This window comes from Trachemys scripta, chromosome 1 (genome assembly GCF_013100865.1).
Source record: "Trachemys scripta elegans isolate TJP31775 chromosome 1, CAS_Tse_1.0, whole genome shotgun sequence".
Taxonomy (NCBI): Eukaryota; Metazoa; Chordata; order Testudines; family Emydidae; genus Trachemys; species Trachemys scripta.
Window position 1 is genome coordinate 308,439,177 of NC_048298.1, and position 12,683 is coordinate 308,451,859.

At 42.8% G+C, this 12,683-nt stretch overlaps 1 protein-coding gene across 3 annotated transcripts in view; it reads left to right on the forward strand.

The window, feature by feature from the left end:
• The window catches only part of ARHGAP20 (Rho GTPase activating protein 20), a 109,746-nt gene that overhangs the window by 68,965 nt on the left and 28,098 nt on the right, over window positions 1-12,683 (forward strand). The window contains exons 5-8 of one of the 3 annotated variants that reach the window (XM_034758816.1): window positions 1,826-1,867; window positions 3,453-3,537; window positions 8,488-8,565; window positions 12,600-12,666. In XM_034758816.1, coding sequence (XP_034614707.1) covers window positions 1,826-1,867; window positions 3,453-3,537; window positions 8,488-8,565; window positions 12,600-12,666 — 272 coding nt within the window. Of the gene's footprint in view, window positions 1-1,825; window positions 1,868-2,615; window positions 2,868-3,452; window positions 3,538-8,487; window positions 8,566-12,599; window positions 12,667-12,683 lie in introns of those variants that run through there. The other 2 variants (XM_034758818.1, XM_034758817.1) reach the window with 2 other exon arrangements.

A 12,683-nucleotide genomic window follows, 5' to 3' on the forward strand; every position in this document is an offset into this window, starting at 1 on the left:
AACGCTGAATATTAACGGGCCTGAGCATTTAAATCTGTTTCTGCATGGTCTTCGCTGTGAGGGCACACTATGGCCATTAAGGCAATTCTGGCCATTAGGCTGCTTTTAGTCTCTTCAGGAAGGCTCTCCTGTAACTTGGGAAAAAGGAGGAGACCTTTCTCCAATAAATCTGTGGTGTCCAGCTAAGCTAATTGGGCTGAGTACCATAAACTGGATTCTGCCCCTTAATGGAGAGCAAGAGATGAGACCTGTAGTTCTGTTTTTATATTACATTGTCTGTAACCAAAAAGACTGTTCTGCATAAATTGTTCTCTGTAATACCGACTTTTTTTTTAACAGAATAGGTCTGAAACAATGCTGAAATTTCTATTTTAATTAAACTCTTGCCAATAAAAATGAGCTTTGATTTAGAGACAGTAGCCTATCCTTTAAAGCTAGAAGGAAATAGTCTGGTGTGACAGTGACAGCCTTGTCAAAAAGGAATCCTAGATTGTATGTAAGTGGAGTGATTTCATGTCCAGAGGTAAATAGGAGATCTGAAGAGTTTTATACAAGTCGCTAAGTAGAGATAAGTTACAAGAGAATCTGCCAAGCAATGAAACCAAAACCAAAGTTCAAAAGTTTATCAAATGTATGTTTCTGAAGGAGAAAAATTGACCGGGGATTATAGTTCCCTACATATCAACACCAAAAATTTGGAGAACTGATTTGCAGAAGCAGGAGTGGGAAAAATCTTTTCTTCTTCTAGGGCAGGATTTGGATCAAGAAAGTTTGAAGTAAAATTAGGTTAGACTCCTTATTACTGTAATTATCCTAATAAAAGAACAATCATACATATAACTGGATAGCTTAATACCCTTCAAAGTGTATGGGTGAGATAAAAGTTAAAAAATCTTGTGTAAAATGGGTCCTCGGTCCTCACTGGGGCCTTTTAAGTACTAGCCTACTGTAAACGATTAATAAGACAAAGCATCAGAACGGGAGGAGCTTCACCAATCTTTATACCAGCAATACCCTTAAACTCAGGAATTAAACACCTAAGTGTAAAGTTAGTTTTTTGTTTGGGTTTTAACAGCCTGTAGCTTAGGAGCCTAATCTTGTTTCCATTGACTTCATTGGCAGAATTTTAACTTCTGTGGTGAAAAATTGAACACTAGGACTTTACCCCAATACAGATCATATTTTTTCAATTTGCAGGGAAGCAGGTTTTCACTGAAAGTTGCAAATCATGTCAGTAGTTGTCAAAGGCTCCCCTGAGACAGTTGCCCCATGGAGTAGGCTGATTTCAGGTTTACAGACAATAAATTAACACTGAACTCAAAATAGCTACCTGGCCATTAAAGACTATTATTTGATGTGGGCTTTCACAGAGATCCAGAGCAAATGCTGTCAAGGTTAGACCCCTGACTGGTTACTTGAGTTAAAGAGAGTGAGCCTTTCCTGTCTTGGCTTCACCCAGAACTGGTCCCTACTAGAAGTAACCAGTCCTTTTAATCTGTCTGTTTGGCCCTGATTGGCCTCTGCCTTCTTCTGGCTCTTCTAGGCACCAGAGGACCAACTCTGTCTGGTTCTCTCTAGGCAACCTCTGGAGCTCTAAACTCACTGCTGTCCCCTTCCAGCAGGACAACTCCTTAGGACAGGGGCTGGCTCTAGGGTTCAGCAGGAGCCTGGTCACTCTGTCACAACAGTTCTTTAACACTTGCTTGTTGTTCGTGGATATGCCAGTGAATCTATATGCTCGTCCATCTTGGATCTTATCGGTTTTACTTTGGCACTTGCATGCTGGCTAACTTCTATATTTGTCACTCTTTTATAATCCTTGCAGTTCCCCAGAGCAGAAGGAAAAGTGGCTCTCTTCCTTGCAAAGGTACTTTATTTTCCTACTTTTATATTACTCATAGAAGAAATGGAAAAGACTCATTCACTCATCTAAACTATCAGTTGCTAATGCAGGATTGTTCCCTATAGTGGACTTTCTAGAAAGAATGGGCAAAATCCATGCTAGTTTTGGTTTTTCAAAACCTAATCAATCAAGGGGGATTTTGGGGGAGGCTTGAGTACATGGATCTGGTTTTGTCCCATTTCAAATAGAGATGGGCAGAAACTTCATTGGCTGGGATTTTCTATTCCAAAGTCAAAGTTCTGGGAGTTCAGATCTGCGTCTGTTTGTCTGGCTCCACAGACTTCATGGGTTGGGAGTGGATCAATCATTCTTACTTTGAATTATTTAGACTTCCCACTTTTTTTGTCCAGTTGCTTTAAATGTTCTAAGCAATGGGGCTTCAACCAACTCCCTTAGACTATTTTACAGCCTAATGCATCTTGATGATGGGAAGTTTCTGCTGGTGTAAATTTACCCATTCTTAATTTCATCCCATTCTCCTTAGTGATGTCACCCTGTATCGTCCTCAAATACAGCTCCTTTTCTTCCTTGCTATTTACACCCTATTCATCCTTGTAGGCAGTTGTCCGTGGTCCCAGGTAGTCACTGGATTATCCTATAGTGATGACGATTTAATGTACCAGTCACCAGGTTTATCCTCACTTGTTAGGGTAGTTTCCTCCTTTTGAGCTGGATCTCTCCCTCCCACAGCAAAACCCATGAGAGAAAGAAAGCTGCACAAAGGAGTCCCCTGTGAGGATTGTCCTGACCGGTTGGAAATAGACCACAGGTCCCACCAGTGCCATTGGAGTGGAGACCATGTACCACTATGTGGCTGGCTCTGTGCCACCAGCCACTCTGGCCCTGGTCTCTGGCAGTGAGGCTCCAGTGGGGGCTGTGTTACCAGGACTTCTTCTACCCACAGATGATCCCCAGGACCCTCCTAGGCAGGGATCCCTGCCATGGAGGGGGCTTTGCGGAAAAGGTAGTGCAGCCCTGGGATGCGTATTTTCCTATTGGGGAATCTCCATAAGGTGGGGGGAAGGGTATTCCCAGATCTATGGGGCACCCTCCAAATGATCTGGGGCAAGGAGAGGGCAGTGGTGTGGAGATGACTGAGACCCCACTTCTGTCCAGAAGAGAGGGAGACCCATGTGTGCAGGGATTTCCTTTGTATGCAAATCTGGGGGAAATGATTGGGCCCTTTACTAGCAGAAGGATGCTTTTCATTTTGGTGGGCTGCCCAAAAAGCAAACCATTGTGAAAGCAGCATTTAGGGTTCAGAGGGGCTTTAAACCTTGCTTGTCTATTGCTTATACTGGTTTCCACCACCTATAAGCTTTATTCATGCAAAAGTGTAATATTTTATTGGAAACCCTGGTCAGTATCCATATGGAATATTATTCTAACATAGAATAGATGCATCATTTCCCCCTAAGATCTTTGTGCATATGATAAACTTGCAATCACCTCTCTTCTTTATACAGCTATTATTTGGGTTACTAAATAAAAATATTACCAATTTTGTTAATAACAATGAAAATGGTGTGGTCTTTGCTTGTTTTGTTAGTCGAATCAAAGAAGAGAAAGAAAAAGACTATCCCAAGAACATTCCACTGAAGATCATTGCGAAGGATGTCGGAAATTGTGCATATGTAAGTGTTTCTGTGCTGAAAAAGGGGACTAATGCTTAATGGCAAAAGACCTAAATGATGCTGAGCACACATAATTCCCAGTGACTTCAGTGGGAGTTTTAGGAACCCAGCCCCTCTCATGATCCAGCCCACGATAATGTATTGGGCCAAGGTGAATAATGAGCTGAACGTGAGCTCCCAGCGTGATGATGTGGCCAAAAGGAGTAATGTGACCTTTGGATAAATAAACAGGAGAATCTCAAGTAGGGAGATTATTTTACCTTTGTATTTGCCACTGATGCCTCCGTGTCTGGAATTCTGTCCCCAGTTCTAGTGCCCACAATTCAAGGAGGATAAGTTGGAGAGGGTTCAGAGAACAGAACAGCCACAAGAACGATTAAAGGATTGGAAAGTAAGAATGGCCATACTGGGTCAGACCAATGGTCCATCCGGCCCAGTATCCTGGCTAGATCCCAGTATCAATGGCCAATGCCAGGTGCTTCATAGGGAATGAACAGAACAGGTAATCATTGAGAGATCCATCCACTGTTATCTGCTCCCAGCTTCTGGCAAACAGAAGCTGGGGACACTCAGAGCATGGGGTTGCATCCCTGACCATCCTGGCTAATAGCCATTGGTGGACCTATCCTCCATTAACTTATCTAATACTTTTTTGAACCCTGTTATAGTTTTGGCCTTCACAACATCCCTTGACAACAAGTTCCACAGGTTGACTGTGCATTGTATTTTGTTTTAAAGCTGCTGCCTATTAATTTCATTGGATGACCCCCAATTCTTATGTTATGTGAAGGAGTAAACAACACTTCCTTATTCATTTTCTCCACACCAGTTAAGAGTTTATAGACTTCTGTCATATCCCCTCTTAGTCCCCTCTTTCCAAGCTGAAAAATCCGTCTTTTTAATCTCCTTATATGGAAGCTGTTCCATACCCCTATCATTTTTGTTGCCCTTCTCCTGTACTGTTTCCAGTTCTAATATATCTTTTTTTTAATGGGGTGACCAGATCAGCACATAGTATTCAAGATGTAGACGTATCATGGATTTATATAGAGACATCATGATATTTTCTGTCTTATTATCTAATGGTTCCTAACATTCTGTTACCTTTTTTGACTACTGCTGCACATTGAGTGGATGTTCTCAGAGAACTATCCACAGTGACTCTAAGATCTCCCTCTTGAGTGGTAACAGCTAATTTAGACCCCATCGTTTTGCATGTATAGTTGGGATTATGTTTTCCAGTGTGCATTACTTTGCATTTATTATGATTTTAAGGAAAACATGCCTTATAACAGGGTTTCTCAAACTTCATTGCACTGTGACTCCCTTCTGACAACAAAAATTAGTACACGACCCTGGGAAGGGGGACTGGAGCCTGAGTCCCACTGCCCAGGATAGGTGGGCCAAAGCCCAAGCCCCACTGCCCTGGGGGCGCCAAAGCTTGAGGGCTTCAGCCCTGGGTGGTGGAGCTCGGATCTTGACTTCAGCCCCAACCCCCAGCAAGTCTAATGCCAGCCCTGGCAACCCTACTGGGGTCCTGACCCACTTTGGGGTCCCGACCCGCAGTTTGAGAACCATTGCCTTATAGTGATGGACTCAAGGAGCTCAGTCTATTTAGCTTAAAAAAGAGAAGGTTATGGGATGACATAGGGAACAAATATTTAATGGGCTCTTCAGTCTAGCAGAGAAAGGTATAATGTGATCCAATGGCTGGAAGTTGAAGCCGGAGAAATTCAGACTGGAAATAAGGTGTACATTTTTAACAGTGAGGACAATTAACCATTGGAACAGTTTACCAAGACTCGTGGTGAATTTTCTCCATCAGTGACAAATCTTTAATCAAGATTGGATATTTTTCTGAAAGATGTGCTTTAGAAATTATTTTGGGGAAGTCCTACGGCCTGTGCTGTACAGGAGGTCAGACTAGATGATCACAGTGGTCCTTTCTGGCCCTGGAATCTATGAATCTGTGAAACGTTTCCTCTCTATTCAATACATGCAATCATGTCTTAAAAATACTGTTCTGGGATAGAAACACTTTCATGGATCAGGTGCACATCTCAATGAGTAGAAAGCAAAGCTGGAGCACATTTCAGAGCAATCCTTCTGAAGTAGTTTACAGTTAGGCCCCTTGAGTGATGCTCGTACAACATGCCCTGGTTTTACTCTCAGGCCTGATCTAGATACAAAGTTGTACTGGTTCATCTGAAAGGGTGATTTTTATACTGATTTAGTTAAACTGGTGTGACTTGGTTTGTGGACACTGTTAAATCAATTTAAATCTGGCTTCCATCAGCTTAACCAGGGATCAGTGTTCATATCACACTCCTCGCCAGTACCCGGCCGAAGCCGGGGAAGCTAACGAAACCAGCGGAACCAAATTCGGTGGTTAATCCTGGTCACGACCTGTATCGATACATTTTCAGGAAAAAAACTAAACTGATATAACAAATTTTAAGCCAATATAAGAATGTCCACGTAGGGCATTGCACCATTTTAACTCCGTTTTTACCCAGTTTAAGTTAAACAAGTGCACTTTCTGTACGTAGACAAGCCCTCCAAAAACCACTAGCTCGATCATCCATCCATCCTGTCTGTTTCTATCCTCTCCCCTCTAAATGCTGCTTTAAAAATCTGTGTTTTATGTTCAAGAGCCTAAAAGACAGTTGCTGAGGCAATTTATGTTTTGTAGAAAGTCCCTTAAGGAGACTTTTCTACCAGAAGAGGCAATCTGCAGTTGTTAGAATGCTATATCTGAATAAGTCCAAACACAGGGTATTCCTCCTTTCATGGGAAATCATTGTGAGCACAACAGCTAGAATTACTGGATCCCTAAACACAATGTTAATAAACAGTGGTGCAAACAGTGAATCAAGCTGGGCTCAGATATTTCTGAAGAGGGGTCTGTAAATCTTTTATGTACATTCAGAGTGGGGCAATAGCTCAGAATCTTTCTAGCTTAAAATTAGTTCATGAGCCAGAGTTGGCTGTCCGAGCCTGATAGTCCTAGAAATGAAATCTAGCAGTCCAGATATTATCAGTAATGAAGCAAAAGCATATCAGATGGAAACTTCATAATCTAAATACCTCTTATGTATTACTGTCTCTTGTGTATTAAAGCAGCTGGGGATCCCAGGGAACTGTTTCATTTTGTGGGAGGAGGGACATGCAGCAAAAAACCATTTTATTATATTCTAGCCCAAAGCAAAACTTATGCAAATATGTTGACCTACTCCTAAGTGCCAGATGCCATTGCTTTGGGGAAATGTTAAATTTTTTATGGTATGAGCATTCAGTTATGTCCTGAAGCAAACATACAGTATTCTCACTACTTTACTTTAATTGCCATGGCAGCTTGTTACTATCAGGGGCTATACAGAAGGACGTTCCAGATCTTTGTTTAAGGCAAAACATCATGGGTTTGTTTTACCTGGAAACGTTGTGTGCAGTTTAAAATTGATATGCTGTATGTGTCAGCAGGGTCTAGCAAACTGATTCTGGGCAAGGAGTCAAGAGTTCAAATCCTGGGTTTGACACCTACTCTCGCTGTGACGCTGGACCTCTGTGTCTCTTTCCCCCCATCTGTAAAATGGGGTCAGTAACACTTATCTACCTCCCAGCGGTGTTGAGAATGAATTAGGTCATGCTTGTACAGTGTGTTTGAAATGTAGTGCTCTGGGTAAGGCTACATCTACTCTAGAAGTGCTAAAGAGGCACAGTTGCACAGCTTCTGGTAAAGACTCTCTAAAGCCACGGGAGAGAGCTCTCCTGTCGGCTTAATTACTCCACCTCCCATGAGAAGTGGTAGCTATGTTGGTGGGAGAAGCGCTCCTGCAGACGTAGCGCTGTCTACACCGGTCTAAGTGTCGTAAGTTATACTGAAGTAAGTTCTAGTGCAGATAAGGTCTAAGTGTTTTTTGGTTGGAGTTGGGGAAGAGACAAGGGCATAAAGATTGATTGGAATGGGCTGGAGGGAGGACATGAAGGTAAGATTAGAAACCATGTGTCATGGCGATGTGAAAAATAAGACACGTAATTGAGGATGTTCCCCTCAAGACGGCAGGAATAATATTGATGCTTGGCAGTCAGTGGCACTGGTGTTGCAAGATCATTTGAGGAAGAACAGCTTCCAGAAAGCAGGACTTCCAGGAATGACTAAAATCAAAACACATCAGTGCATACAGAAAAGGGACTTCAAGATGGCCAGAGTGCTCAGCTCATCCCCTGTGTCAAACCAATGTCCTGTTTCTATTCATTATACACACCTGAATAGGAATAGTATGTTTCATATTGTTTATCATTAAGTTTGGAGGATGTTATGGAGGTAAAAATATGACTGGATTAGAGATTCCCGAGATTAAGCATTTCTGCTATCAAACAGAATTTGGCTTTGATGCATATACATGGGAAGTGAGTGACGGGCAGTGATGTGAATGTCACTGTTACTATCCTTTCTGGCTAGATCTGCAGTAGAAAAGTGAATTATTAAATGTTAATACACTGACCATTTGTTCCATTGAACACACTCACTTTATCCATTCTGAAGTGTTCCATTCTTTCCAAAGACTCTTCTTATATCTATATGTCCCTGCATTAACTCACCTTTTATTTGTCTTGTGTAGAGGGAAAGTGCAGTTCTTAGTGGTTGATTCAGCTGCGTGTTTTAATGCAGGGGTCTCAACCGCGAAATCATAACCACCCTGCCCTTCCCATTTCGGTATTTTGGAAAGTGGGGCCAGGTCCAGGTATGGACAGGTCTGAGAGCTTGTTCTCATGCACAAAAAGTATATATTGTTTATTAGCTAACATCTTATCAGAGTATCTTGCACAGAGTTTTTTTTCAGCACTGTAATTTACCACTATTCTCATGCGAAGTCATTGGGAGGATGTTCTTGGCAAACACTGTAGTCTAGAATGCCAATTTTCCCTTCCCCTTTTTTCTCTCCACAGTCGAAAACGTTCCCTGTAACCAATGCTGATACAGCGAATGATGTGATTCTTACAGCCCTGCAGCAGCTGGGGATTAACGTAAGTCCTTGCAATCAGATTTGATGACTCTATTTATTTATTTTTAAATCATATCAAATCTTTACTGCTTTTACCCAAATTGAAGACATTGACACCAATTACATTGGTTACCATAAGAGGCCAGTGATTCTTAACTGCTATGGAGACGCATATTAGTATAGTGCTTTTCATCCACGGATCACCAAATGCATTATAGGTATTGAGAGAGCCTCCCAACACCCCTGTGAGACACACCCCACATTCGTGCTGGTTATTAAATTTATTTTGCAGGTGGGTGAGCTGAGGTGATCACAAGTTAAGAGCTCCATACAACTCCTGTTGAAGACCGAAACTCACCTTGGGAGCTGGCTCTGGCCTTATTGGCCTGATTTGTTTTCAAAGTTGAATGTGCACAATTACATTTGCAAATATGTGTGTACAGCTGTGTGCCTAAATCTTACATCCAAGTACTGCTCTTTGATACCTAAACTGGGTAGTTGTCTGCATGTCCTCTTTGGTGTGGAATTGCATGTGTAAAACTAACAGACCCCAGTTATTGGCAGGCGGGATCGAACCTGGGACCTCTGGAGCTAAATGCTTGAGCCTCTACTGCATGAGCTAAAAGCCACATGGCCCTTAGCTAAGGCTGTAGAGCAGACTCATTAATCTCTCTCTAAGTGGTCTCAGTGCCACTAGATGCGACAGAGCACCACAGCCAGGAGTATGTGTGGTTTACACACATGCACCTACATCGGAAGTTTTTCCTTAATGACTTGTCCGAGGCCACACACTGAGTGAGTGTCAGGGTTGGGAATAGATGTCAGGAGTTCTGACTTCCTATCCCTCTTCTCTCACTATTTAGCAAAGTGGCTCTGACCTGTACTGGCAGTAGTGGAAGTCTGTGTATGAGCATTGGTTGACTGGGTGGTTAATTTCTTTCTTTCAAGTGGAACAAAAATAGAAACAATGTTAAGTAAAATAGTATAGCTCTTCATATATATGCCTTTTTAAAATGGCTTGGTCGTGTGTGTGTGTGTGTGTGTGTGTGTGTGTGTGTGTCCTGAAAGTTGGGTCTGGCCAAGCAGCTCTCAACACAGGTTCAATTATGGAAAGTTAAATATGGCTGAATGCCACCTTCATGCTCCCTTGGGTCTGCAAAGGGTCCTGACACAGTTTAGAGCAACTTTAGGGCTGCTGTAATTTACACCAGCTGTCAGGGTTTCTAAGGGACTATTCTGTTGGCCAGGGATTTCTTGAGCACAATACTCAACCATACTTCCCAGCATGTCTCAAACTCCCGTTACACCAAGTCAGACCCTTTACACCACGTGAGGATTTCCCCTTCTGCCTAATTAGGATAGCTCTGGGATCCTTTTGAACCACTGCAATGAAAAGAGGTTGTAACATAAGTCAAAATCTGGTGAACTTTCTCTCCGACCCACAGTCCAACCTAAGGGAGCTGATGCAGTATGACAGTTACAAGTCCATTTTCTTAATGCACTTTAGTTTTACCCTTTATTATGCTTGCACATGTCTGCAGAGAAATCATTGGGCTATGAAGATATTGACACTGCAAAGGAGTGTTTTGGCTGGTACGAGAGAAGGAGTTGATAACTGTTCCACTGTTAACCTCACATTAGTATTCCATTGTACGTACCGTACCTGAGCTTTAGCCCTGGTTTAATGTATCAATTTGAGCAAGAAAAAAATGAAAATCTATCTGGATGATTTAGACTCTTGGTTGCTGTACTACTCTTCTAAGTAAAACAGCACACGTTTTCTCTGCACCGTGGTGGCCTAGCAGCTGTTTTATTCTGAGCATATCACACACCAGCAATCATCTGAGACTAGCTTAAAAAGAAAACACACAAGCCCCATCCAATAATTGTTTCTGTTAGATAGGTGGCTTTTCCTTACATGACATGACACACAGGAACAAACATCTGAAAAGTAAAGGGGAGGATATTTCAATGGCAATTAAAGGAAATACATTTCCCATCTTGTGTGAGTAATGACGCTATTACCGTGCCTGACCTTGCTGCATTTTGTGCAGTGTACTTTTTTCTGGGAAAACCCAGCTAATTCCTGCAAAGTGTCGTCGTTCAATTGGTCTAAACCAGGAATTCTCAACCGTTTTTCTTTCTGAGCCCCCCTTCCCCCCCAACATGCTATTTAAAAACTCCATGGTCAGCCTGTGCCACAACAACTGGTTTTCTGCATATAAATGCCAGGGCCAGCATTAGGGGGTACCAGGCAGGGCAATTGCCTGGGCCCCATTCCACAGGGGTCCCCACAAAGCTACATTGCTCAGGCTTCAGCTTCATCCCTGGGTGGCGGGGCTCAGGTCCTCAGACTTCAGCCCTATGTGGCAGGGCTTTGTCTTTCTGCCCTGGGCCCCAGTGAGTCTAATGCTGGCCCTGCTTGGCGGCCCCCCTGAAACCTGCTCATGGCCCCCTAGGAGGCCCCATACCCCTGGTTGAGAACCACTGGTCTAAACTATCAAGCTGGTCAGGAAAGGGGGTTTGGTGGTTGGAAGGTTCCTTTAAATTTCACACACCAGCATCCGACGAAGTGGGCATTCACCCATGAAAGCTTATGCTCCAATACATCTGTTAGTCTTAAAGGTGCCACAGGACTCTCTGTTGCTTTTTACAGATCCAGACTAACACGGCTACCCCTCTGATACTTTAAATTTTGAGTTCCTAATGTTTCAGTAACACCAGGACTGTCACAACTGTGCAAGCAAATGGACTTGTATTGCCTACAGGGGCAACATTTGTGATTGGGAAGGGCAGTCAGTCCCTCAAAACTGAGTTCACCAGCCCCTTCCTCCCCACTACATCTCCTTCCTATATATTTTACAAAGAAAAAGTAAATATTTTTTGTGCTGTTCAGCTGTATGTATTTGCTCCTGGCTTCTGGCCCTGAGGCACCAGGGATGTCTCCAGAGTCTATTTATTTTTCTTCTTCCACATGCTAACTAGCTTGGCAGCAGTGCTGATGTGGCCCAGAAAGCTGTACTTCTGTCAGTCGCAATGAAAGTGGCTACGGCTTTCTGGGGTGGATCCAGATTATTATAGGTGGGTGCAAGAGGTGGTGGGTAAATCTATTTTGAAGAAGTTTGGAGTCTGTCTTAGATAAAAATAAAGTACCACTGGGTATCTGCCAGATTTCTATAGCCAGGACACTCTCTGCTTAAGAATGCTGTAGCGCAGGGGTTCCCCAACTTTTTGCATGCATGACCCCATTTTGAGACTTACTGTTTCCTGTGACCCTTGACAGCAATGAAGTAACATAGTGACCAAGGAATCCAAGGACTTTACACATTAAGTATGTTATTTAATGCTCTCTAATGTGACACATGGGCTTGTGTGTTGCGACACAGCTTCTCAAAGTCCGGCGGCATGGTAGAAGTTGCACATTTAATCTCCGATGTGACATCAATGGTAGATCAATACCGAGACTTGATGGACACAAGTGCCCTGAATCCAACTTCACACAATTATGTGCTTGCAAATGGCACCATCAGTTTCAAAGTGCATGTTGAGAGTGCAGGATATTCATTCTTGATAGTGAACCAGAACTCTGGGAGAGAAAATTGGGCATATGTTCTTCGCAAGAATCGATCGCAGGAAATTTCGATGAGCTGTTTGATTTCAGCTGCTGGCAATTCCGTGGCATCAGGCTTGCACTGAAAGGGGCTTTGCACCCAATCATATTTTGTCACCTCCAACTCAGAGTAAACTGTCTCCCCTCAGGTCCAGCTTGTGTAGAGAGAATTGCCAGTCTGTGAACTGTGAGTCTGAAAGAGGCCTCTAGAAATGGAGGACTCCAAACAGCCATTCATGCTGCTTGGAGCTAATCCTTAACACCTCATATTGAACAGTATAATAATGCAAATAATTCAGAAGTTTGGATATTCTTATTTGGGAATTACAGGAGTAGTCACCCTCTGGAGAGTTCCCTTGCTCATAGTCTCAAGGCACAGACTCCTATATTACTGTAAGAAACCTAATACATTCCTCTCCTAATGGCTGGTCATTTTGATTTTAAAGGGCTCTGAAAAAGACTATCAGCTGTGGGTGAATTCGGGAAAAGAAGATGCTCCTTACCCACTTATTGGTGAGTTTTTGGGATGG